The sequence below is a fragment of the Nestor notabilis genome, unplaced genomic scaffold, assembly GCF_000696875.1.
Source record: "Nestor notabilis isolate BGI_N333 unplaced genomic scaffold, ASM69687v1 scaffold4478, whole genome shotgun sequence".
Taxonomy (NCBI): domain Eukaryota; kingdom Metazoa; phylum Chordata; class Aves; order Psittaciformes; family Psittacidae; genus Nestor; species Nestor notabilis.
The window spans coordinates 21,181-48,461 of record NW_009939470.1 but is presented as its reverse complement, the minus strand read 5'-3'; the positions used below and the strand labels follow the sequence as shown (position 1 = coordinate 48,461).

Here is a 27,281-nt window from a genome sequence, read left to right as displayed (position 1 = left end):
TTACAGCCATAGGGAACAGTGTTCACACCACTTTTTATTGTGATAAAACCATGCCATTCCACTCCACTCTGTATGGGATGAGCTTAGTGGAAAATATTTCTTGGTAAAACCAGGCATTATGTGTGTGCCCCTACATGTGCTTGTACAGAGCTATGGCAAGTTTGTTTTCCTTTTCCTTGTGCATGGGTTTTCAATTCAAAATGAGAAACAGACATGGTTCTTCGTGTGTGGGATCAAAAGAAATTCTTCTTTCTTTCTTTCCATAAGCCAATAAAGCAATGGAATGGCATCATAATGCCTCCTCCTTTTTTCATGTTGGAAGATACTAAAACCACTTTGATTTTTCTTGCAGTTCTAGGGGAGAACACATTAGAAGCTGCATGCCAGGAAAATTCAATTGAAAAGGAATGTTTGGCCTCAGCTGCCGCCATAGCTCACCCATGGGCTGGCTAATTTTCCCCTCCCTGCTCTCCTCAAACAAAGCTTTATCATTTGCTGTGGTACAGCTTCATGCCTCACACAGAGCAATGCAGACAGCAGGCCGCCAGGAGGTTGCCATTCTCTCTGCTGTGCTCTGCTTTGCTCTCTCCCCGCTAGCAACGCAAGGTAATTGCACATGCATGATCAAGATCTGATACATTTTAATAAGACTTCCTGAGCAACTGAGCTTCTTGTGTATGTACAGTTTATCTGGCACAATTTATTTGTTCTAATAATTTTGCTCATATAGATTCTGAGAGCTTTATATGTATCTCTAGGATTTCTGATACCTTTAATGGCTAGAACGATGGGACCATGGGCAAAATTTCAGAATAGCTACACTGGTGTTACAGTGCATGTACTCATGTCTCCATTGACATACACAGCAGATCCAGATAGAAAGGTTATGGAAATTCTAGAAAACCCCTTGAAATGTCATCATTGCTTATGAATTTGTATACAGAAATCTAATACACAGAGACTGCCTGATAAGGCATACTACTGTGATTAACTGCTGCCTATCGATTTCTTTGCCCTTTATGATTAAAAAAAAAGAAAGAAAAAAAAAGAAAAGGAAAGAAAGGAAATGAAAGGGTAAGTTTCTAAAGTTGGCTGTCTGGCACAGAGAATTTAATCCCTGCAAGCACTGCAAAATTTATGCACCAAGCAGAGCTCCAGAAATCTCTGAGAATGAGTCCTCTTGGAAGTATTTCCACCTGGCTTCCTTCACATGCTGGTTTTACTTCCTCTAGGACAATCCTGTGCAAAATCAGATTCAATAACTCTCCATGGGACTGAGTATGTTGACTAGAGCAACTGTTTGCAGGATAGTACCCTCTGTCTTATGTTTGATGTAGAACCACAGTATGAGTAGCTGTCACAGCTGTAACATATGTAATGGCGTGTGAAGGAAAGTTCATGCTCTCTGCTCTAGTGTGAACACACAATTGTCTTGTTTGCTTAGAGGTTTAAAGCAGGAATTGCAACTTAATCAAAACTCAGAGTGACAATTCAGGCTAGAGGCTGTGTTGAAGACTGAATAATTCTTCCTGCATGGAGATTTTGTTGCAGAAATTGAAAGTGAAGCCAAAACAATAGTAAGCTGGCAAAAAATATGCAGTTTTCCCCCCTTCTAGGAAATCTTGCAAGCACACAAAAGAATTGTGAACCCCACAGGTACATTGCATTTCCCCTCCCTACCAAGGCTTACTTAATAATTTCTGAACAGCAGAATCCTTCATTCTCGGCACATTGTCACTTCTGGAGACCAATGATGGAAATTAAATTGTCAAAATCAAGTAGGGTCAGGTAACTTCAGCCTAGCAATGCCTTCCCGAATGACTTCCCTTCATCTCCTGCTGATTCCCAGCTGTGCCTGAGCAGTTAGAGCCTTGCCAGACTTGAAAGAGTCACTTACAGGTATTGTACAGCTAAGTAGAACAGGGCCTTAGCATATTTTGAGGACAGAACAATATTATCTGAGTATTCATTTCTCCAGCCTATGATGTGACAGTCAAGTTAGTCTCTGATTCATAGGACCTATGTTCATATAATTATGTCCCTATATGCACCCCAAATAAAGACCCCTACCTATATATAACTAAGTTGTATGTATATATACACATATATATCAATGCGTGTTTAGATGTGAACAAAAGCACCACTCAGTTTCTAATAGTCTCTTCAGTATTTTATTTCAGCTTCATCTGGCTAGATTTCATTGCATTTTGATTAAGTTAACTACACTAGTAATTCTTTTCAGTCTTTGACATTATTTCTCCTGTACCTAGAGGTTTCAGTGGTTATTGACAGCTCCTATTCTGCAATTATTACTATTATTATTCCTGTAAAAACATTTACAATAGAAAATGCTGTAACATAAATTGAAAGAGAATAGGATAAGAAGAAATATCAAAAGGTTGTTTTATGCAGCCCCTATGCTAAGGCAAGATCATCTATCCTAGTATTATTCCTGGGTTTTTTTCTAACCTGACCACAAATAACTTCAGGGTTGAAGAGTGTGTACTCTCCCTAAAGACATATTGCATTACTTCATTGCCCTCACACTGCCAAAATTTTCCTAACAACTAAATTAAACCTTCTGTGCTAACATATCTGGTACCATAGTGGTACATGCTGACTTTTTTAAGTGGCAGATGCAACGGTTTCAGGGAAAACTTACAGGTAAACTATGAAAGAAAATAATGTAATTTTTACTTTATCTCAGCATTTGTGAAATTACTTTTACAAAATTTTTATAACTGGAGGAAAGACTTAGAAACATTCACGAAGATTAGGTTTTCTGAAAACTAATCAGTTTTCGGAAAAGCATCAGTTATCACTGGTGACATTTAATGATAAGGTTGGAACAATCTCAGTAAGTGATCTCACACAACGAAATTAAAAAGAAACTCACAAGTATATTTGTATATAAGAACCATCATCTGGTTTATTCTTGCAGGATTTTCAGTAGTTATTGTTATTACAGACGAGACCTTGATACTCCTAATAACAGCAAATGTTATTCTAGGCATCCATTCATATAATACTTTTGTAAGAAAGAGTTATGCCAGATTACCAGTGGGATGTGACCTGATATGAGTTACTTATCAAGGACTGACATCAGTGTTTCTATTTTTACTGTTGAAAAATTTCTGTACAAAGCTATAAAACATTCATGTCTAGCAAGAGGAAACAGATGAGGTATACCTTACACACAGATATGTGATGCAGTTACTGGAAAAGTGAAAAGCTGATATATAAGCATTGCTAGTACACTGAGCACCGAGCTGCCCTGCATAAAAGGCATGCTAAAACTTCATCTAGGTCCATCCAATGTCAAACATGAACCAATACCATTGAAGGCAGTAGACAGTGAGACTAGGAGATTTTGGGAAGCCTGCATAGAGGGAACTTTACCAAGTGTTGGGGGACGGGAACTAGGGAATGAAAAAGGTCAAAGTATGGGAGATGACCAGAGAGGAGGGAAAAAGATGGATGGAAAGCTGATGGGAATAATGTTAACAGTACAGGGGGCCAAGCACATGTAAGCCTAAGGTTCCTTAAAGAAATGCCACAGACATGAGCTCATGGTCGCAGTTATAACACTGCAACAATTCCTTTATACCAAAAAGGGAGTCTTTCCCTCACATAGGTATTTGTGTCCCCAAAGCTCTGAAATAAAGCTTTACAAAATTAGGGTGCACTGCTTGCATCCTATGCTATTAAGGTTTTACAGGAGAATCAAGGGTCTACAGAAGTATCCGGGAAGGCTGGAGTGGTGGGCTAAGGCAAATTGTAGGAGGTTCAACAACGCAAATTGCCAGGTCTTGCACTTTGTCCATAACAACCCCATGCAACACTACAGGCTTGGGGAAGAGTGGCTGGAAAGCTGCTCAGTGGAAAAAGACCCGGGGGTGTTGGTTGACAGCCTTCTGAACATGAGCCAGCTTGTGCCCAGGCAGCCAAGAAGGCCAGTGGTATCCTGGGCTGTATCAGAAATAGTGTAGCCAGCAGAGCCAGGGCAGTGATCATCCCCCTGTACTGGGCATTGGTGAGGCTGCACCCCGAATACTGTGTTCAGTTCTGGGCCCCTCACTACAAGAGAGATATTGAGGTGCTGGAGTGGGTCAAAAGAAGGGCAATGGAGCTGGTGAAGGGTCTAGAGAACAAGCCTTATGAGGAACAGCTGAGGGAACTGGGGTTCTTTAGTCTGGAGAAGAAAAGGCTCGGGGGAGACCATATTGCTTTCTACAAATACCCAAAGAGAGATTGTAGTGAGGTGGGTGTTGGTCTCTTCTCTCAAGTGACAAGTGATAGGACAAGAGGTAATGACCTCAAGCTACACCAGGGGAGGTTTAGACTGAGTATCAGGAAAAATCTCTTCACTGAAAGGTTTGTCAACCATTGGAACTAGCTGCCCAAGGAAGTGGTTGAGCCGCCATCCCTGAAGGCATTTAAAAGACAGATGTGGTGCTTAGAGACATGGTTTAGTGGCAAACTTGGCAGTGCTAGGTTAATGGTTGGACTCAATGATCTTAAAGGTCCTTTCCAACCTAAATGATTCTATAATTCTATAACTCTATCTGCCCTAAATATTATAAATACACCAAAACCAGGTCACTGGACAATGGCTTGTAATGGAGCTCGCAGCTCACTACAAATAGGAGTTGTCAACTAGCTGGTATCTAAGCTTTTTTCCTAAAAAGGAAAGCAGAGCAAGTCTGTCTATGTGAGTAAAACAATCTTCTAAAGCTAAAGCTTAAATTGCACGCAAAGAGCATGAAAGAAAAATTATTAGCTCTACTGTGATCTAATTTATGCTCCTTATTTGCAGCAGCAACTCATTCTGATGATCAAATTATCATTAACCTTTAAAAAAATGAAGCTTTAACCGAAAGGATTTAGAGGGGTTTAGTGTTGAATTTTACAGACCTTGCCAAAGTGTAATCTGAAGTCTTACATTTTTGTTCCCATCTTCAGCATGCCAGAGCTTGAATCATAAAGCTAGCACTCAGCATCTTGGCTGTGGGTCAAGATCAGCTGAAGTCACATGCAGGGTAAAGTGGTGAAGGTGACATTGCTTCTACCTGGCTCAGGAGAAAACTCTGCAGCAACCTTTGAAGGCCTTAAGCTCACAAACATGGCAAAGACTCTCTGATTCTGGCTTTCCACATCTAAATACTCTATTTTTCCAGAGTAAGAAAGTGCTAGACAAGACGGGATGTAAATTCATCACTGACCTAGAACATACAGTGCTGTGCACTTTGATCATGCGATTGACAACTGGCAAGAGCCTGCATTGTTTCTCTGTTACCTAGTGAGTATATTTGCAAGGTATTAGGAGCATGACATGTGTCGGTAAAGGGCAAGAGAGAAAAAGGGTGAAAACCAAACAGCAGTAAATGCTCCCATCCAAGAGTCGTTCTACAGCGACATTAAGCTGAAGAGAGGATCAAATTCAAGCACCAATTTTTAACACCCCTCAGTCTCAGAGTACAAGGGAGGGGGTCCAAATACAGAATTCATAGTGTACTCATCCCTAAATGGGACAGACCAAGCAACATCACCTTTTGGAATTTGAAATGCTGATTTTGTGACTCCTAGGCCAGACTAGTTATAACAAGAGACTTAATTAACTGGGAGTATTCAGATCACGATCAAAGCAGTGTATGAAGTCTTTGCATGCCTCTTTATGAAATACTCTGATGAAATACTTGTAAATCCTCCAGGCAATGCCACCCTCCGGCAATGCCACAGCTACCAAATAATGCCAAAGAAGAGATGCCTACGAGAGGCAGGGTATCGTCATTAACAACCACTTCCAGGCTTTCTTGCACCCTTCCCCAAGCTCTTGCATGGGTCATTGCTGGAAACTAGAAACTGAAGCAGCCCAGCCTGGAAGTTTCTATGATACCTGTAATGAGAATTGGTTGGAACCTGAAAAGGCAATCACAGACACTGACACCTAACCTCCAGGTACTGACCCCACCAGGCTGCCCTGGGAAAAGGCAGCTACAGCTGCTGACACAGACAAAAACCACTGAAAAATGCCTTATGCATGCACCCTGGTCTGCAGGGACTGACCCCACCAGGCTGCCCTGGGAGCCCTGACAATGCACTGGGGACCTCAGCACCCTTCCCCATTCTCATTTCCACAGACACTAGAGTGGCGAATCAGGGTTGGAGGAGCCTTACCTTCACAGGAGGGTGCATGAAGCACAGCAGGATATTTATCACCCCAGGTATTTTTTCCCAAAAGATGCTCCAGACTGATATTTTGGTGCCTTAACACTTAATCAACTGTAACAAACTCTCATTTGTATTTTAACATTAAGTGTCCGAACAGAAGCCATCAGGAGACATTTTGGGGTTCATCCCACCTTGTCCCCAGCACAGCATGTCTCAGCGTGTCTCAGCATCACTGAGACCTTTAAACCCCACAGACACTTTCCCACCTCTGGCAAACCTGTGTCAGGGTGAGACCTGTCCCTACTGAGGTGGGCATCACACTTTGGGGTGATGCAGGGTCTAAGGGAATAGAAATGAAACTGGATTTCCCAATTGGACATTAAGTCACTGCAAAGAATCCAACTATTTACCTGTGATTGAATGGGGAAATGAACATGAAAAAAAAAAAGTTCAGATATAATCATGCAAGATGATTATAGAATCATAGAATAGTTTGGTTTGATATGAGTGATATAAATGTGCATGTATAATATGAGTGTATGTAGAGTTTATGTACCTATGTGGTTCCTTTACATGTATTCACTAAGAAGATCCTTTCTGCCCTGCATTTGAGTAAAATTATTTCCAACCAGTACAAATTAGCTCTCTCTTCCACTTCTAGGCAAATTTATTTCAAACTGCCCTACAAAGTATTTAATTTATCTATTATCAAGTATTAACAACAGCACAGTTACAAAAATAAATCTCTGTTGCTTAACTCTTTCATAATGCAAAGCCTTCAAGACAACTAGGACAATAACAGCTCTGAGTAATACTAGAAGTTGTCATGGATAACTGTAAGCAACTTGCAGTATCTCTACAGCCACTCATACCTCTCACTACCCTGAAATTAAAAATTGATCCAGTCAAACCTGCATAAATCATGCATAAATTTAAAAATAGAATCATTTGCAAAGGGCAACATGATCTGAAAATCATTTTCATGAGATACAGTTCACCTATTTGCTCAACTTCTTACATCAACAACTGAATAGCAACAATCTCATATCATATTAAAGGAGTAAAAGGAGTTCAAATAGACCATGCCTTTCTTTCATTCTATCTATATAGAAAATCTAAATATTTACTATATTGGTGACCATTTATATATAAAAAGTTTTATGTGCAGATATATGTTCTGCATTATGCAACATAAATGACGCAAATATCTAAAAACATTAAATGCTAGACATTGAATGAGTTATGCACATATATGTGCCCCTAACTGTTCGGAAAGCTACATGTAATAAATGACATGTTTGGTTGTGTAATCATATAACTTGCATAATTCTTGAGGTCCTGATAAGCTGGCCTGCATTTAGCTTACTCCATGGGTGTCCTTTGTACAAGTCTGTGCCTAGAAGGACTTAGGCAAGTTTTACACCATACAATATTGAGACTTGCAGGGTGAAATTCCTGTAGGACTGGAGCTTAACCTACCTTCTCAGGAAGCATCACAACATTCCAGGCCTCTGAATATCAGCTGTTGGTAGAAAAATTACCTATGGCACAGTAGCACAAAGGCTTATGCTCACATCTAGCCCCAGTGCAGGCATTTCACAGGCTTGGCAGACTGAGACTCTGAAATAAGGGCTCCTCTGCTTCGAAATGACTCTGGCCCAATTCTCAGGATAACAAAACAGTAATTTCTCTGACCCAAAACCTGCATCTGTACTTGGTCGAGGCCTAAGAAACATAAGAAAGTGAGATTTTTGCCCTTGGAAAGTAAGAAATTCACCTTCCTCACGGTATATAGTGCTTCTTCCTTCCAGTCTCTGAAGATCATTAAATACAAAAGCTTAAGGTAACTGTGAGCACTTCTAAAGGCCTTAATTTTTCAAGTGGGCTAGTTGTTAATTTTTCTTGCAATTAAAATGAATGGAGAGCTTTGCATGGCAACACCTTTCACACCTAACGCTGGAGAGTCAGGTTGCATGGGTATTTGACTTCCAGTCCAGCACAGGGTGGCAAAAGTATTAATCTCACTAAAACGGAAGATTAATGTGGGTTCCTTGGAACACCTGCTGTTGAAGCAGTTAGTGTTTGGGGTACTCTTCTGCCTACACTGAAGTTGGTGTGAACTGTCCTCTTGCCCTTCGCAGAAAGAGGATCAGGCCCTTACTGAACAAGATTAATAGGAGCAAGCCTGCCATTGATTATGTGCTGCTGTTCTCACCATGTCAGAGGGCAAGCCAAGGGCTGAATTACAGCTACCCAGGGACTCCAAAACATGAGAAGAAATCAAACCAGCAGACAGACAGTGGAAAATAAAGCGTGCTGTATCTGAGAGAAATCAACACAGAAAGACTTATGTTTCCAGTTACTTGTAGACTGCAACAGTCCAAATCCTGCAGATCTGTTTCATTACAATGTCTTTGCTTAGTCCAGATAAGGAAGTCTACCACTGACACCTAAACTTGTGTAATGCATATGTCAAAGTAAGTGTGGATTTGGCAGATATCCACAAGGAATAAAAACCCACATAAGAAGAGGGGAATACTGGTATAACAACATAGGTTTAAATTTGCAGTTTAGCACATAATCTGTAGACAACAGGTACGTATGATATAGATGTGCAGAGAACAGAGAGAGAATTAAATACTTCCGTATGCCAAACAATACTCTGAAGGACTGATTAGATACTATTTTCAAGTAATTCCATTTGAGATTGTGTTTCATTACACTTCCCAGGATGTGACGGCACTGTTTGCACCTTGGCTACCTTTGTGTCCATGAACAGCAAGAGCAAGATGTTCCTTGCATCCAGCAAGATGCAAGGAAAGGGAACAGGATGCTGAGCATAACAAGGTGGACCAGGCAGAGGTCTCGCTGGCAAGGGCCTCGCCCTGCAGCACCAAACCAAGGGGAGCAGAACAGGTATGATGACAGTAATGAGGTCAGACACAATCCAGTGATTGCCAGACCAGTCCATGTTGATGAGCAAGGTCTGAGGTCACGAAGTCAGTATCTGTGTCAGGACGAGGGTCTGGATCATCAAGATACATGGCCAGGCAGGGCACAGATGCAGCTCCTACTGAGGCTCCTATCAACTTCTTCTCAAACAGCTCTTTCTTCACAACATTTTCAAGACAATACAGCTGTCTATCAAACCTGGCCCTGAGCTCAGGCTCCCAAACCCGTAGGAAAGAGGGGCGCTCCTTCGCTCACCAAATCCCGTAGTAAAGAGTGCTGCTCTGTAGCCAGCCCAGCACTTTCCATTTCTAGTGTGCTTTTCACAAGACATAGCATAATCTCACACTGACACCAGGTGAAAACTGCAGTTTTCCTGCAGAACTGCTCTTAGTGAAATGCTCAGACCTCCCAAGGCCTTTTGAGACATTTAAGCCTGAATCTCATATGCTCTAAATACTGTGGACTGTTAAACCAGTGTAATGAACAATTAGAGGATGTTAGCGATATTAAAGAGGAAGAATAGCTAAAACTTACAGCAAACTTGATTGTTTTGGGAAACTTTCCATTTTGGCAATGTTATGTTTATTGTTGGAGTTGATGATCTTAAAGGTCTTTTCTGACCTTTGATTCTATTCTATGATTTTGCCCCAGCATGCCAAAATGCCATCTAAATCCTCTCCCTTAGTCTAGGAAGACTGAGAGGCTCTGCAAACCTCAGAGGGCCGAAGTAATCCAGTTGCCTAAAACCAGCCAATAGGAAACTGAGAGCAGTAGGAGCTGGATGAAAATGTGGCTGCCTATGTGACTGCTCAGACTTCCAGGGGCCAGAGACCATCTCAGTGCTGCATCATTTTTCCTTTGTCTCTGTCCGCAAGTCACTAACTGCATGTAGTGGATTTGACTCCATTATGAAGCATGTTGCTGCCTGTACAGAAGATGGATTTTAACTCACTCATCAGCACCTCTCCAATTGTGCTGCTTTCCCAACAATCTCCTTTCTCCTAGTCTTTGGTTCTTTTTCAGAGAACAGTGTTATCCTCAACATTACTGGGTGCAGACTGGAAACCTGAAATCAAGGAGGTTAAAAACTAGAGGCAAATCAAATAACTCAAATATTATTTCTAAGCCAATCTCATTATTTTTGCGCCATCTCCTGTGCTTTCTGGATCTCAACAAGACAAATGGGCTTAGCCAAATCTGTAAAGAACTATATCCTCTAATTGTGATTGAACTCTGCTCTAATGAGGCAGAAAAGTCAACCTAGACGCTCGGACTACTACATGCTACTAGTACTCTAAACAGATTTGCTGAGTTTTCATTTCCTCTGAAAGAAAATATTATACGGCTTATCCGGTGCTCTGTTTGTAGACACTACTGTAATGACTAGCTACATTCCACTTCAAACTGTCATTAATATTCCCCATATGCAATTAATGCCTCTAATTCTACACAGAGATATCATGACAAACAACCAGCTGTCTGTCTTTTTATTTCATTGTGGTTCTTGAACTCTTGGCTCAGGTTATGTGTTTCTGGAATGTCAAATAAGGAATTTACTTTTCCATCCATCAGTTTACACTCTGCGTGTAGTTTGATGGCATCTTGCTAATACAGCCTGGTTGCACTGTAATTCACCTTATAATCCATTGTATCAACACTGACTGTTCAATATGCAACTTCCTAACAAGGTGGCTGGTGCCTCTTAAGCACTGTAGTGCCTTGAGAGAGTGGTATTTTGAAATGTATGCCCAGCAACAAGGCTGTCTGGCTTGAAGCCCCCAATTGTCATAATTAGATATAACTTCCTTCTCTAGAAAAAAGCAAAAGAAATACTCTGCTCAGGCAAAAAAGTGACCATCTGCTTCAGGACTGCCTTTCCACACTAGCATATCCCACATTTCACTTCTGAGGTGTGCTGTTGAGTAATACAAAAAGGTTTTGCTGCCTCCAGGCATGCCCTATGTGTCAGCAGAGCATGGCTTACTTGTCTTTTGGGCAATTTCAGTACACAGATTTGATTCTGCTAATTATTTTATTTGTTTCTTTTGATGCCTTGGAAACAGCAAAAAGCTGGGCCAGCACAAGATGGGTCTGGCTGTTGTCTGCAGGACAGGCTTAGGATGCTAGCATTCTTCTCACCTGCCAATGACTCCACAGGCATCTGACCATACCACATGGGTGCTCTGCTCTACCTGCAGATACAATGGAGATAATGGTACTTTTATGAGCACGTCAGCAGGTAAGATGACTAGAAGTTGGCCTTATACAGATAGTTAGTAACTGCCTATGAAGTTCTGCTTGCAGGAAGCCAGTTGGTGACTCACATAGGAGCTCTGCTGGACTTAGAAAAATAAGAAAATGATGCACTTTGGCGAACGCCTCTGCTGTCACTGTCAACAAGGGATTTCTGTACAATAGTGCACTGTCTGCAGTTTTCCAGGTCTTCTGTAACACATGTGAGGCCTTAATCACACTGTCTAATGGATTATTACAGAAAAAGTTTTGGTCTGAAATGCAGTGTGTTTGTAAACCTGACTGAAAGCAGAACTGAAAACCACTTTCCAAAAAAGATTTAAGATACAAATTTTATTTTATGATCTCAGACTCTCTCCAGTCCCTCAAGTGAATCTGTTCATGCAGACAGCAGCAGGCATATGCAGTGTAGTTGACCTCAGCTTGTGCACAGGTGTAGGAATCTGCTCCTGCAGTTTAGAGAGAGGGTGGGAGTTTGCCTTGACCTTTCTTGTAAAAGAAAGTTTGGAAACTAGGAAACTAATGTCAAGGTCAATGAAACATAACTAGAAAATAGCCTGAACACCCAAGCTGAGATCCAGTGTTACCCTGATACACCACTGAGTGTTCACAGTCATTCATCTATTTGGCAATTAACTATGGTTGTTTAGATGTTGCCAAGAATGCAGTGGTAGCTCTCATTAATCCCAAAAGAAGATGACATAAACTTGTTTACATCTGGCTTTCAGGATACATTTTAGGAAACAATACATGGGTCAGTTTCTTGGAAAAAAAGGCCTACCACTGTTCGCAGTATTTTCTATCCTTTTTATACTCACTGAGCAATGCACTAATGGTAAACCCACAAATGCAGCTCTATGATATGATCAAAGATCTCAGCTTGTAAAAAGTAGGAATTGGCAACCCGATGCACTCTATGAAGCAGCATCCGTCTGCACTTGGGATGTTGGGGCAGTCTGACCTATCTACCATCAGAACGCATGCTTGGTAAGTGTCTGAAGAGGTGGAGGCAGGTACTTGATATGCGATCAAAGTGCTACCAAAGGAAAAAGCTTCACTGGCATCAATAAAATGAAATAAAATCAAGTAATTTCTCATCTGGAAGCTAAGAATCTCTGCGTCTTTTGGCCTGCTGAATAGAATATATATATTTAAGTATGGCATAGGCTGAGCAAGATGGGGTAAACAAAATATGTTACAAAGATGCTTTGGTTCTGCCTCCTTCACAGAGTCAGTAAGGCTGTTAATGTAATTCCTGCTTATAGGAATTCGGAACTCAGCTTTATTTCTTCTTCACGCACCACCCTCAGCAGTGTTGGAAGCCACTGCAGCCACACATTTTGGAGAAGACACTGAGCCGCAGCTGTAAAGCTGGCTGTTGTTCAGGGTAATTGACACAGAGTTGTGGATCTGCTCACATAATGTATCTGCTTAAATTCATGGGTTTCATATCACCATCTTGGTCACAATATTTTCTTTATCTGCCACAGCTGGAACTGGCCTGGTAATAACTTGGAAAGGAAAGGTGTTGCTTCTGCCACACCTGCAGCAGTGCTGGTGAAACAATGAAGGTCGGGGGGGGGGGGAGGAACTGAAAGGGACGTGCAGAGAACCGCTGACCTGGAGGCCTGCAAGCCTCACAAATTCAGTGTGAAAAGCTGTCCGTTAGTGCCATCTTGTGGGACCGGAGCCACCCCCACCCCACAGAGACAAGACTCCACCAAGGTGCAACCTTACCTCACGCCATCCTGGCTTGTTGCGCAGAGACCTTCCATCAGACAACACTGAAGCTCAGCAGACATGCCGGGCATGATATCCTACCTGAGCTCACCCGAGCAAACAAGAACCGTGTGCTGGGGAGAAGCGCCAGTCCAGCACTCACCTGGGACTCTCTGATCTTTTCTGCCACATCTGAACGGAAACCAGGCTGCAAAGTCAGCACAAGGATGAGCGAGGAGACTTGTCCGCGTGTGAAGCTACACCTGTGCAAGAGGATTTCTGCCATCCTTTCTGAGGCATTCCTCATGTCCTCATTAAATGTCTGAAGCATCATGAGGTAAAGTAATAGTTACATGCTGGGACTTTCAGTATGGGGCACCTTGCTCTGAGTACTTTAAGGCGGGTACTGAGTGTGGGAGCTGGGAGGAGCCCAGCTTCTTCCCCCACCCATAGGCGCTATCCCAGGTTCTTCTGAGGCAAGATGCAGCCTCTAAGTCAGAGGTGAGGGTGAAATACAGGCAGATGGATGGGCAGGCAGACTGCTTTCTGGCTGCATACAGCTGCTGGGGGTGAGAAGAAAGAGCCAAAGGTGAAGTCAGCAATGGCAGCAATGGACTGGTTATCAAGTGTTGTGTAGGTGGGATAAAGCTGCTGTCTTGGCAGCTGCCTCTCGTGTTTCCCCTGGGTGCTTAACACCATCGTATCTTATGTCGAAGCCCATGCAGATGGGAAGGAGGAGATGCAATGCAGAGGCTTAGGGTGGGAGGGCAGTGATGGAGGGTGAGGTGCACAGAGGATTACTTTGAGAATCGAAGGGGGGCAGAAGGAAAAGGCTGTCATTTTTCAAAGAAATCTCTTTCTAACACTGTCAGTCCCCATGGTTACTCCCATGGCTGACATCTGTGTCTTCCTATCCACAGATATTATAATTGCCTCATTCCTTCTCTGCCTGGATTTCCTTCAGGTCTTCGTACCCGTTATGCTCTTCTCATTCAGGGCTGTACTGTTCTCCCAGCTGCAGCTGTAACATCTCACCTGGTTACCAGTATTATAAGAAGCAAATGCTGAAGTTCATAATGAAGTTGGAAAAGTGACATAGAATCTGAATAAGCATTTATTTCCTTAACAAGTAGATGAGGCTGAGGAAAGTGAATTTCAGCATATTAAGTGAGCATTTTACACAAATCAGAATCTTAACCCAGTGTATGTTACCAGCTTTGTAAATGACATAAAGTCAGTGTGCAAAGGGTGACAGATGTGGAGTAACTAAACTGTGCAGTTTCTTGGCAAATGTATGTACATCATGATTTGAAGTGTTGGATTTACATACGTGCTCAGACATTGAAGGCATCCCAACTGAAAGACCTCAGACCTTTGTAGAAGTGCGTTCAGTGTTACAGCAGGATCTAGATTCAGTTCTATAAGACCAGTGGCATTCTTGTGTGTATTTTGTAGTAATGTTTACATGTTACAGGACACTACACTCAAAAGGAAATATTAACAACACAGGATCTTCTTATTTTGGCAGATGTTTACTGACTTAAAATCTGGAACTGCTTTTAGTGCTATTTAACATGCCTCCGATTTCTAAGAGTACACATATTTCATCCTCCCAAAGTGCTACCTCAAAACCCTGAATATTGCTTGAGCAGAATGTGTCGGATTGTGTCTGTTACATAAAATCATAACCCTGTACAAGTAAGCAGGAGTTAGAGCAAAGGGCAGCTATCAGTCAGTGAATTTCATCAAACATATCAGGCCACCATTTATACCTCTCCACAGAAATTAATTTTGCCTTTATTAATATCTGGCCCTGTACCCACTTGAAGCAAAATGCAGAACTTTGCGTTAAATGCAATTGAATGGAAGTATTTTGGCACAACAAACAAGTCATATGATGGTATTAGTTGATCCAGTAATGGAAGTATGAGAAAAAGTAGACTTATTGGTATCATCCTGGCATTAGATACACTCTTTTTATCTAAATTTAGCCCTTCTTCCCCACGAAGAGAGTGTAAAATCACTGAGCCTTTCAGCTGCATTCCCATGTAGGAAAAAAGCTGGGGAAGTGAAATTGAATTTATATGTATGAAGGTATAACTCCAAAAATTCATAATAAAGCTATGTCTGTTAGGTGAGTATGGAACTGCTGGATAAAGTGCAGCTTCTCCTATTAGTGGGGGAAGACCTGTAAATAACTTCATGAAAAGCACAATCCTTTGCTAACGCTCTCATGGTATGGTCATTTTCGCAATGAATCCACTGCCAACAATGAAATGTGCACCTGGCAATTCTAACACCATATGTCAGGATCTGTGCTAAGATATGTTAATTTAAGTGATTAAGGATTAACAATTTGGCCAACAGGTGCACCTTCATGTGGTCTCTATTGTTCAGCCAGGCATTCACTCAGAAAATGTCTCTTAATAAAGAACATTAAGCAGACGGTAGCTTCAAGCATTTGGCAAATCTCTTCCCTTTCTAATTCACATGCACCCAACTGATAGGGATTACATGCACTATGATAAAACAGCATCTAAATTCTTATTGGAAATGCTAGGGATATGCATAAAACTTCCAATGAGTGTTGTCAGGATGGGATGTGTTCAATATCCAGTAACAAACAAAAGCCTTAATCCTAGATCTTGGATATACCAGCTTGAATCTGAAATAATTCCTCTGATTCATGCCATGGAGAATAGAACATGCCCTACAGCTGCTGGTTTTCTTCCATAGTCAATGACCATTTATCATTACCTTCAAAAGGAGCAAAACTAGGCCAATATAATTTTTAAAACCCTCTTCTTCATGTGTTTGTATGATATCTTAAAGGAAAAGCTATGTACAGAGACGAGTTCCTGTGCTGGAAAGTATTACTAGTTTATGTGAAAGATATGTCTAGCTGTTAGCATGCTGTAACGCATAACCATTGTTATACATGTAATTGTTGTAACTCATCCAGTCATCTGCACATGGATATTCTTCATTAGACTGAATGTACGGATGATAAACTGTTTCTTTTCCCAAGAAATAAGATGGAGCAAGTCTCTTTAAAACAACAGCACTGAACTGGTATGTCAGCTTCCTCCGAATTTTAATGATTTCACCTGTTCTTCCATAATTCCTCAGTGCTCTGGCCATTTTCTGATATGTCATGATCTTGCGGTTTCCTTTTCTTTCTCCCCAAAGCTCTGCAAGTTTCTCCTTGTTTTTGGAGACAAACTGGAAGACACCATTGGGCTTATCCACCCACTGGATGCAGTTTGCCATAGCTGGATCATACAGAGATTCATGGAGGTACTCAAACAGTCGAAGTTTTTTTCTACCTATGAAGAAATAAAGTACAAAGGTCAGAACAGAACTCATACTTGTTTTAAAAGATGAGCAGTTGTCTTTCCTGGAAAGGTTCTTACAGGCAAAGGCACAGGTAGACCTAATACCCTGTCATAAATGAAAATATCAGTATGCAGTGGAAGACCAGCAACAGCAAATGGGAGGATAAGTCTGAAACATACAGATCTGAGGTGACAGAAGGAGATTTGGTCATTAGAGTTCTAGAGCAGGTTATTTGCAGATCATCACAAATACCTAATGAATTCACTGTGTGGTAGGTCTCAGAAGCCACTTTCAGAACTCTTCAGACATGTGCTGTGCTGATGCATGGTCAAGGAACTCACACCAGGAAGCTGCATCCTCAGACAGTGCAGGAAAGAGGTTCTGGAGAGCTATCCTGAATGTTTTTTAATAAATGTTTTCCCTTTGCTTAATCAAAACTCTCAGATTTTGGGATGATTCAGGAATGTTTTGGGGATGCAAGGTAATCTCTGATATAAGAAAGGGTGAGTGGGTGAGCAAGAAGAGCAAGCTAGTTTTGAACCATAAACCTCACCTAGTCAATAAGGAGCTACTTATTGAGGTACTTTCTGGCACCTTGCAGTTCTCTAAAAATGTGGAGAAGTGTCAACTTGCATTCCCATACAGAATAAAGCAAGCTCAGTACTGCAGTATTTGTCAGTTAATTAAGTGCTTCTCCCCACAGGCTCAGCTCTCAAGCTTCAGTTTTCTAGTGAGGCTTATTTAGTTTCACTTAGGTCTTTCTCTGAACTACTTGCAGTTCCCTTCACAAAGCCAAGGGTGACCAAGAAGCTGCTGTAAGGAGGAAGAATTTAAGATTGTGAGACAAAGAGGAACATTTTGCAGAAAGGAGATTCTATGCAGAAGAACAGCTTCCACTTTAACCAAAGTGGAAACAAGCAGCTGCACCTAAAGTTCATAAAGTCTTGCTTTGCATGGCTATTTTAAACTAGGACTGGGGGAAAAGTGACAGTTGCTAAGGAACACTGAGGTCAAGCCAAGACATCTGTTAGGGATGACAGTAATTCTGCATCTGGTGGTAAGGAAAGAGGGGAGAAGTGACAGACTGGGAAGAAGAGCCTGAAATCAGAGGTACTTTCCAAAAATCTAATAAAGCTTCATTATCTAAATAAAAATTGGCCTGTGACTAGAAGTACATAGTCTGCTAGAAATACATGTAGCATTACCAAAATGAGAAACTTAAAGCAAACCAGTGAAGGACACTACCTGCTCACACTAAACATTTCTTAATAGGTGACCTCCTTAGTCCCCTCCAACCCAAATTATCCTACAAACCTATGAACCTATGGTAGAGCAGACAAGATCAGGGGAAAATGTGCAGATTACTGTGAACTGAGTCTCTGCTGGAAAATGATAGTGTAGCCATGTCTGCAGCACCACACGATTTCATGCTTAGTTCAGCTGTCATTTCTGCTCAAGCTTTTATTTCTAGATATATCGTCTCTAGCTGATTTCTTGGTTTGAGAGGACTTATTTGCTTTTATGTGTTAATGCAGCTATGTTTCTAGAGTCCAGCTGTTATCTCCAAAGAGCTACACAATGTGGATGCACCAGTTTAAGCTGGGGTTAGTTCACAGATCTTTGTATAGCACCACATTGCATAAGCTAGTGGTGTTCATTACCAGGCACTAAACATCAGTCTAAGCTAGCAGGCTAGTGTCTGAAGGTTTCTTATGTGGTTACTGGAGAGAGGCAGGTTCCTCCAGGAGGTGTTTCAGAGCATCTGCATTAGACTGCTGTGCTGAGTTGTCCCGAAGAAGTCTAATTCTCTGTGTATGTGTTTCATTCACATGCATTTCTGAAGTACTTCTCTTGACTGTCTCCACTCACAGAGCTTTAGATCAGATCATGGAATGGTCTTGATGTACATGAACTAGACTCCTTTCAGATGAAATCTGAAGCACAGCAAAGTCACTGCAGCTTTCAGAATGTGTGGCCAGCCTAGATACTGCCCTAAATAAATCCTTATGAAACACTTCAAACATAGACTTTGGGTCCTCAGTAGCGATTGTTTCATCTACAGATCTATTCCTAAAAAGGCCACACTATTTGCTAGTGTACAGGAAACCTCTCATGTCACAAGAAGAAACCAAGAGGACTAAAATTATTCAGGTATAGCAGAGATAGTGTCCCAAATCAGTTTCTGGCATGAACAGCACCATGGACACAAGAAACCCGTAAGAGGACACAAAAAAACCTCCATAAGAATAGTCAGTCATTCTGAAAATTTATCCAGTATGACCTTCTGATAAAGAAGATTGGTAATAATGTAAAAGAAATAGGAAATAGGAAATGAAATAATACCTGAAGATGAGCTCAGGTACTGACATGTAGAATTCCATAGTGCAACACTGACTAAGACCTAGATAAAAAACATTTCTGGATTGAAAGATTTTCATTTGCAATGGTGATTTTCAAGTAGTAGAAATACAGAACTTAAAAGGAAAGGCTACTCTTCCCATCATCCCCAGAAATTTGTAGTAGTAGTAGTAGCTATTAAGCAACAGAAACCACAGTGTTCAGAATCAATGGGAAGAGATGATACCAAAAACTGACACCATGTGGTTAAAGTTGAAAGAAGGGGATTTCAAAAAGCAGCAAAACCAGGAAGCTACTAAAAAAAACTCCACAGTCAAAAGTTGGTACAAGAGCTCAGAGTGGAAGCTGTGGAAATCTCATCTAGCAAAGTCATAGAAAGATGCTGAGTCCCAAACAAAAGAACAGATGAATTCAATAAACAAAGAGAGTACTGTAATGACAAATATTACCCAATCTATTCTTTGCAAAACATACATCCACTTAAGCAAAGTCAACCAAAAGGAACACAAAATATCTATAAAACTGCACACCGGAGGTGACAAAAACTAAGAGGTAATTTTAAAAGTAAACAAAGATATGCACAAAATTAGGTGCAAAAATATTCATGTTTGTGAAAAAGCTTCAAGAAAACCACTTCTTGTTGAACCACATAAAATAAGTTATTAAAGATGTTACTGATTTACTTCATCAGAGTTCATTCGAGATGATTTGGAGTGAAACACATTTCTGGTTTGTATTTCCATGTACTAAAGAAGAGGGCAGAACAAGATGATACCAGATTTATCTTACTTTATGAGATTTAGCAGATTGGAATTGAACGCTAGCAGTTGTACTCTAGTTAGTATTAAATGTTTACCTATTTTTTCCTGTTAAATGTTAAAAAAAAAAAAGGAAAAAAGAAAGCACAATTTGCAGAGATTTTTTTGAAGTAACATAATGTATGTATCAAGATATGCTCTTTCTACACACCTTTCCCTGCTTTTGGCTGGCCAGCAGCAGCATGCATCACTTGGCTTTCTGGAGTATTCTGCAGCATATGGTAGACAGTCTCATCTGCGTAAAAATCCGCTGCACTGTTCTTCAAGAATTAAGACAACAAAGAGTTACTAGTATAATACATTATCTGAGTAAAAAGAAACTTGTAGCAATTGATTGCCTGAAGCCTTCAAAATGCAACCTTTCATCACCTCACCCATGGAAGACTTTTCCCCGCCACAAAGATACGCAGTGTACTGTACCAGTAACAAGCAGCACTCATTTATGTCCAGTGGGAAGGACTGCCCACCAGCAGAGAAGCTGAGACGGAAAACAGAATAGTTGCTTTATTCTGGACCTTCAACCCTTCTGCTGGAAGCAGAAGAGGAACAGTGGACTCTGTGTCCAGAGTTAGTAAAAGACAAGGGCCACCTGGACTCTGGGCCCTACGTACTCTACAGTTCCTGTGTCACTTGTTGCTAACCTGCTGGTTGAAAATGGACTTTTGCTGAAACTATTTACGTGAAATTATCTGCTCTGCGATGTTCATTTTCCATCACTCCTGGAGGGCATACTCCTAGTGTTTTCAAGAATTAATGTGGACAATGCAGGCTGAATCTGAACTCAGATAATCCTGGGCTTTCCAGCACTCTTAAAGCAAACTGGTGTTAAAGAAATCATGGCACTTTCTCACAGCGGCAGAAGCACTGTAGAGTTTGGAAGCTGTTGTTCTCTGCCTGTTCCTGGGTAATAGAGAGGAGCCCTTTTTGCTGTTGTACTAGTAGATTTGTTTGTTAGCTGTCATGTTACATGAAGAACCACAGAAAGGCACCAGAGGCAAACAGCTAAGATTACTTCTAAAAAGAGTATTAAACTTGGTTTGCAAACATTTCCCAAGGCAATTTTATCTGAATCATGCCTGGCCAGACCAAATTTCTCTTAGAACTATCATAATGATTTGTATTAGAGATATCAAATGGGCAGCTAATTCTCCATTTATGTCTGATTTTTATCAGTAATCAGTCCACTTACAATCACATTTCTCCAGCTATACCCTTGGTCCTCTGTAGATGGTGCCGCAGAGTAGCTGGGACTTGCTCGGAGATGGTGGTGATGGTTGATCACAGTCAGGCAACTTTTGTAACCTGAGAATTAGAAGGATGGGGCAAAAATTAAGTAAGTAGAAGGGAGAGAAGAATGGGAAAAAAACACCACCCCAAAACAACCAGCCGCAAACAATCTAACATGCTACTGAATCTGTCAAAAAGCATTTATCCTATATCTGCCTTCTAGAAAATAAAGGCTTCAGAGCCAAGATGTTCCCTATCAGCAGGTTATCTGACAGAATCTGCATTGTTACTGCTAATCAAATGCTTGGGCTGGTTTTGTTTGCCTTCACAAAAAGCAATATTTCATAAGATAAAATCTCAGATAATTCACAGTATCATGAAATACTTTGGTTAATAGAAAAAGGAGGGCCAAACATAATGAATGGGATAATTATAGACTACTATAATACATGTATTAGAAAGGAAAAGAGAATGTTACGCAGTTCTGCAGGCCATTAGTACAATTCAAGTCAGAGTCTCCAATTGTGAATGAAGTGAAGGGGCATCAGAGCATCTGCAGTGCCTGAAAGAATGACACAGGAGGAACCCAAGATCTTAGGATGTTTAAAAGAAGCAGAGAATGCCAGACTTAGGCACTTGGAATAAACTACGCACTGCAGGTGGTCAGAAGATTAGGGAGGGTACCTCTATTCCAAGTGGAAACATGGGTGCAGCTGTGGGACATCCTAAACATTGATTTGCAAGTGTTTTAATACCTCTCTCCATTGGCCCTAGCAACTGATAAAAACATTGCAAGTAATTACATATAGTGAGTGGGTCCTTCAGCATGTGTAAATTACCAGTGCACTGGAGCCAAAAATTTATTAACAACAGCTGAAGACATGGCCCAATTGGTCCTATTTGCATTTCAGTATGTAATAGATAATATCTAAACAAACTCATGTGAAATGCATTCCACACAGAAGACACTACATATTTTATGCTGGACTTAGACAGTTTGTGGTTTAGCTTCCTATTTTCTTTTGCTTTTATTTCTATTTACAATGCAATAACACCAAACAGATTTCAAATTTTATAATAATTTAATTGCCAAAACTTTGCCTCAACTAGAACAAAATACAGCTTGCCTGTACTTTAAGTTTTGTAAAGTATAAAACTCTCAAAGGCAAGAAAAATTATTTTTCTATTATCCAGAGTCAAACTATTATTTCTGCTTAAAAATATTTAAAATTTATATTTTAATATTTAAAAAGTAATTGTGAAAATTAATTTCACCTGTTGTACTCTTAGTCTTTTTTTTTCCCCCCACTAGATTTCATTGTTATGTGAGTTTATTCATAGCGTAACAGATGGGCATTTTTCAGATAAAACATTAAAAATGGAAAATGGATGATGCACTATGGTCATATGTCTTCTGATTACAAGAAAATTGAGCCTAATGCACCTAGGCTAGTACTGAGGGGAAGGTAGAGAGGAACTGTGCAACAGTTTCCCTGTGCTGTGACATGGACAATGCACACCACACTGATCAGTACTAATGGAGGGGTGGAAACCCTTCAGATATTCTCCCTTTCCATCCTCCCAGCATACCCCTCTGCTGTCCATTAACACATTTCTGGGAAATTCTTCTCTCACCTATGTGCCTCAAGATGTACTTTCCTGTAAAAATACAAAGTGGTAAATGAAATGGAACAATGGTCTTTTTTACCTGGTGAATACTGCATTTCTCTGTCAGAGTGCTGCTGCAGGACTTCTAGTGCATCTTCAAAAGCCTGGCCCAGTACGTCTTGGTCAGGAAAACTCTGCAAGAACATTTTTCTGTCAGGAGTCAGGAAAGATCAGGCTAATCTTTTCAACATTGTCAGTCAGAAAATCCCAAATAAATACAGTGATTGTATAGAACATACATCCTCCTGGAATATGGGAATATGTATTTTGCAGGCACTGAGGCACTACTATAATCATTTACTATTATGAGAAAGTTCTCACTCCTTTGAGAAGTCTCTTTGAGGTCAATGGGACAATTCACATAGGTAACATCACTCACTCATGCAAATGTTTCAAGGTTCATTTCCTTGATTTGCAGCAGAAGTTTACATAGGGTGTTACTGCTGCTGGACTGTTTTATAGTATATAATTCAGAGGTATGTATCACTTGTGTAACATGATTTATGCAGCCAAAGTTGCCATTCGATAAAACTGACATAACAAAAATTATTACACACAAGTTATGAAGTGGTTATGCAGATAAAATGCTATACTATGCCAGTATAGGAAAATGAGTGTGGGTTTTCAGAAAACTGCTTATTTTAATTTTAGAACATCTTTTTCTAAATAGCTAAAAAATCCCCTCAAATCTGAGTCTGACCAAATTTTCTATATCATGTTTGAAGCACTCAATAATGAAAGAGAATAAAGGCATTGCAGACTTACCATCATTTAGATATCAAAACTGGAATCCTGTTAAATAAAGAATGTTTTAAAAATTGTATGTTTCAAAATAAACAATAATTCTTTTAGTATAAATAAAATTATATGAATTAAATAGTTGCATTATTTCCAATTACAAAATAAAAAATATTTAATAACACAAAAGTAATTTCAGGTTAGAAAGTGGTATTTTAATGAACCTAAATGCTTGCAATCTTTTTTTAATTCATAGTGTTTTTCATTACTAAAGTGTCTAGTTCCATTAATATTGTAACTTTTAGATTACAATCCACACCATTATAAACACATTTTTGAAGACATTACAAAGTGAAAATTTGTTACTGCTGCCATTCAGCCCTAGTTAGCACAAGTAATAAATTCCCAAAGAAAATTCTGACCTGAATTAAACGTAAGCATTTGTGCCTTTGGTTTGCAGATGCAGTTGAAACAAGCTTAGGTTTTTTTCATAATGCAGATTAGCATATGACCATATATGAATATACATAAACTCTCAGGCTAATTGTGGGTTCCAGAAGCAGATTTGGTTAGTTAACAAGCAGTGAAAATAGACACATTTTCAGCCAGTTTAACATGGATTGTACTTTCTATACAACATTACTCAGAAACAATTCCTTAGTATCGCTTTTTTATTTCCTTTTTACAGATGAGAATAATCAAGTTTTGTTGCCTTACAGTTTTTTTCATTTTCTTTTTTGCATTATTGTCTCAAAATTGTAAATATAATAATCAACATATCAGTATTTCACCCATTAAATCCTTTATTATAATCTCTTGAAAATACTGGGTATTTTGGCAGTGATTTCAGCAGATGCAAGATTGGTCTCTGTGCGATGTTTTAAAATACAAAGGAGAAACAAGATACATAAATATAAATGAAGAAGAATTTTATCCAAGGCTAGCTATGAATGTTCTAACCTAGTAATTATGCCTCTGTCAAAATTTTTAAATTTTATAGTAAATCTTGATGACCAACCATTTCAAAATGGTGAAATCTTGGCAATTTAGTAAAGTGACCTCACTGAGATCGATGGGATTTTTCTCTTTGGCTTCAATGCAGCAAGTATTTCATATTTCGATAAATTAATCTAATTTTATTGTAAAACTAGAATGGGCTACATTAATCCTTTAGCTACAATGGTGGACACAGATTCTTGGAGTATAGAGCTGTAAAAATTAAAGACGTCATTTGTAAAGATCGTCTCTTAGTTTCCCCCTAATTTTAAGTAATTAACTTTCCATAAATTGCATTACGGAAATTGAGTAAATTTACTCGAACTCCAAACTGGTACTTGATAACCTTGAAGGAACATCTACAGTCAGTGTTGATGCCTTTCAAAGCCTAAAATGTTCAAGTTTTGGCAAAGTACTATTGAATGGTCATACCATTTAGAAAGCTGGATTCATACAAAAAAAAAAAAAAGAAATACAAAAAGTCACACCTTAAGCAAGTTTAAAGGAAAGCCTGCACACTTACCTAGAATTTTAGCTCCACACGCAAGGCAAGTATCTGTCTCGTTTCGTAAATAAATGAAAGACTGAGTTCCCATAGCAATGGGCTGGCAAAGGGGCTGCATTAAATAGCTGATTTTAGGGAAGTGTTTCGGCTAGGGATTTTTTTGAGAGTAAAGGTATAGTAAACTGCTAGCATGGCCCTTCATTCTGCACCAAATAAAGAGTGATTTATACTGATATAAAATAAATATTTTAACTGTTGTCCGAAACATGCAGATTCTAAGCACTGGGAGAGATTCCTTTTGGCTATGGCACATCCTAACAAATCTCTCATGGTTGTGTTATATCTAGGGCAAAACCATACATCCCTCATCTGTCCTATATAGACTGCAGTGGACTTTGAGGTTTTATCTGAACCTCCTGCTTAGCTCAGTGTAAGAAGCGGACAAAACTAGACCTCAAAATAGAGTTTGAGGGAATTTCAGAACTCTGCTTCAAAGCTCATGTTCGTAACCTAGGTCCAGCTCTAAAGCATTAGCTAAAGCATTCAGTACAGATTCAGACAAGTGCCGTTGCTGATTTGCCACACGTTTCTTGAGAAGCTACAAGCCATGATGTTGCATCCTACAGGATGAGAACTCTATGTTTGCAGTACAAAACTTCTTATTGTTGTCATAATCTGTCCTGTACCATAGCTCTTTACAGCCAAGACTTTCAGAGGCACATTTTGCAAAATTGCCTCAGCATTTGCCATGAAACTGATGTAAAATAGTAATTACCTCTTACAATATTTATCTACATTCCCTCAGCCAAGAATTATAGTCAAGAACTAGCCTGGCTATGGCTGTTAAGTGGAAGCCATCTAAAGAGAAGCGTAGAATCATAGAATAAACTAGGTTGGAAAAGACCTTTAAGATCATCAAGTCCAACAGTGTGAGCATCAAACATTTTGGCTGGTTTCAGATGCAAGCTGACTTTTTTTTTTTTTTTAGTGAAATTAATAAATGTGTATATTTTTTTGAACTACAAGTTCCATTTTGTAGCACTTCTGTAGTGTGACTTGGGCTTATACAGGAACTGGCAATTGTGCTCTTAAAACATCAAATTGACCCAGCACTTGATTTCAGTCCAAAATACAATTAAATTCCTTTCCACACACAGTTAACTTTACTTCGCAACACAGAAAAACAAAGATTTCATGGTTCAATTCTTTCCTGAAATAGGAACATGTATTGGATTTTAAGTTATGAATGGGTTTCAAGATCCCTCCTGGATTCCTTCTCAATAAATAATGTCCTAATAGGCTCTTGGATGATGCTATCTGACCTGCCTACTCCTATATGTCTACCTAAAGTTGGGCAGTTACTATTCTGGCCTCCTGTGCTCTGCACTTATCCTGGTCATGAAACTGCAGGGTGCCCCTTGTGAAGGAGGTCAGGGCTGTCGTGTTCTGGTCACAGCCAATTCCAGCTGGCTCTGCAACGGACCCACCATGTGCCAAAGCAGAGCTCATCAGCCATGTGTGCAGCACCTCTGTGAAATCATACTGAGGAAAAAGCAGAAAATGCCAAAGGGAGGAGACAAAACTGGGAGGGAACACCAGAGGGGACAAGGAGGGAACAAGGGAATGAGTGGACAACTGGGTCAAATGTGTTGGAGGTGCTCCATGACTGAGCAGGCACACCCCTAAAGGGACTGTAGCCCACAGAGGGACCATGGTGGATCAGAGTAAATGAGCAAGAAGGAAGCAACAGTGGGAGAAAAGGGTGAGAAACAAGGAGAAGCAGAGAGAAACCACTACATCCTGACCCCAGCCCTTTCTGCCACTCATTGTCTCACCAAAAGGACTGAGTGTAACCTGTGGAGATAACAAGAGGGGAGGAGATGTGTCTGGAGTGCAGCTGAGCCTGGGAAAGGGGAAGAAAAGTTGTTTTAATGTTTGTCTTCTTTGCTTCCCAATACCTAAATCAGCAACGAAATAGATTATCGCAATAAGTTAAGTTAAATTCCCAGAGTGTGTGAGCAGCCGTGTGGGTGTGTGGTGCTGTCTGAGGCCAACACACCCCAGTAGTAAAAGAGGGTGAAGGTCGAGAAATTAAAGCTGATGTTTTTAACATCATTAAAACGATCAATCTTCCTAAATCAAATTGCTCAGTTAGAATGTCCTCATTTCGCATAAGAGGCTACACCACAAGACAGGTCAGCAAAAGGTTTGTTTTCAGAGGAGATGGGAAGGTGCCATACATAGCACAAAAACATAGGGGAAAAAAAAAGCAAATGCTGTCTCATATGGTAGTTTTAAATTCTGTAACCCATTTATACAGTGCATTTTTGGCCCATCTAAAGCTCAGAGCAAGGGCTTAGGCTGCCTTCCTGGGAAGCCTGTAAGTGTTTGGAAGAGACAGAGTAAGGTACAGCTCAGGAGTGAGTGTCAGCTAACACTAACTGCTCAGTCCTCAACAAATCACAGTGCAGTCAAGGCAGGCAGCATGTTGGCCTGTACCAAGAAATGTTATTACAGAAGAAAGCCTGCTTTGATCTTGC

The 27,281-nt window shown here is 40.2% G+C and overlaps 1 protein-coding gene across 1 annotated transcript; it reads right to left on the bottom strand.

Moving 5' to 3' along the window:
- Window positions 1-15,907: 15,907 nt before the first annotated feature.
- Window positions 15,908-24,835, bottom strand: SPIC (Spi-C transcription factor (Spi-1/PU.1 related)). The gene is made up of 6 exons (XM_010019858.1): window positions 24,760-24,835; window positions 23,268-23,294; window positions 22,543-22,636; window positions 20,797-20,909; window positions 19,759-19,867; window positions 15,908-16,421 (listed from the first exon to the last, which is right to left on the bottom strand). Exons 2-6 carry the CDS (start codon window positions 23,271-23,273, stop codon window positions 15,994-15,996), a joined length of 750 nt encoding a protein of 249 aa, XP_010018160.1. The 5' UTR covers window positions 23,274-23,294; window positions 24,760-24,835; the 3' UTR covers window positions 15,908-15,993.
- Window positions 24,836-27,281: the final 2,446 nt, after the last annotated feature.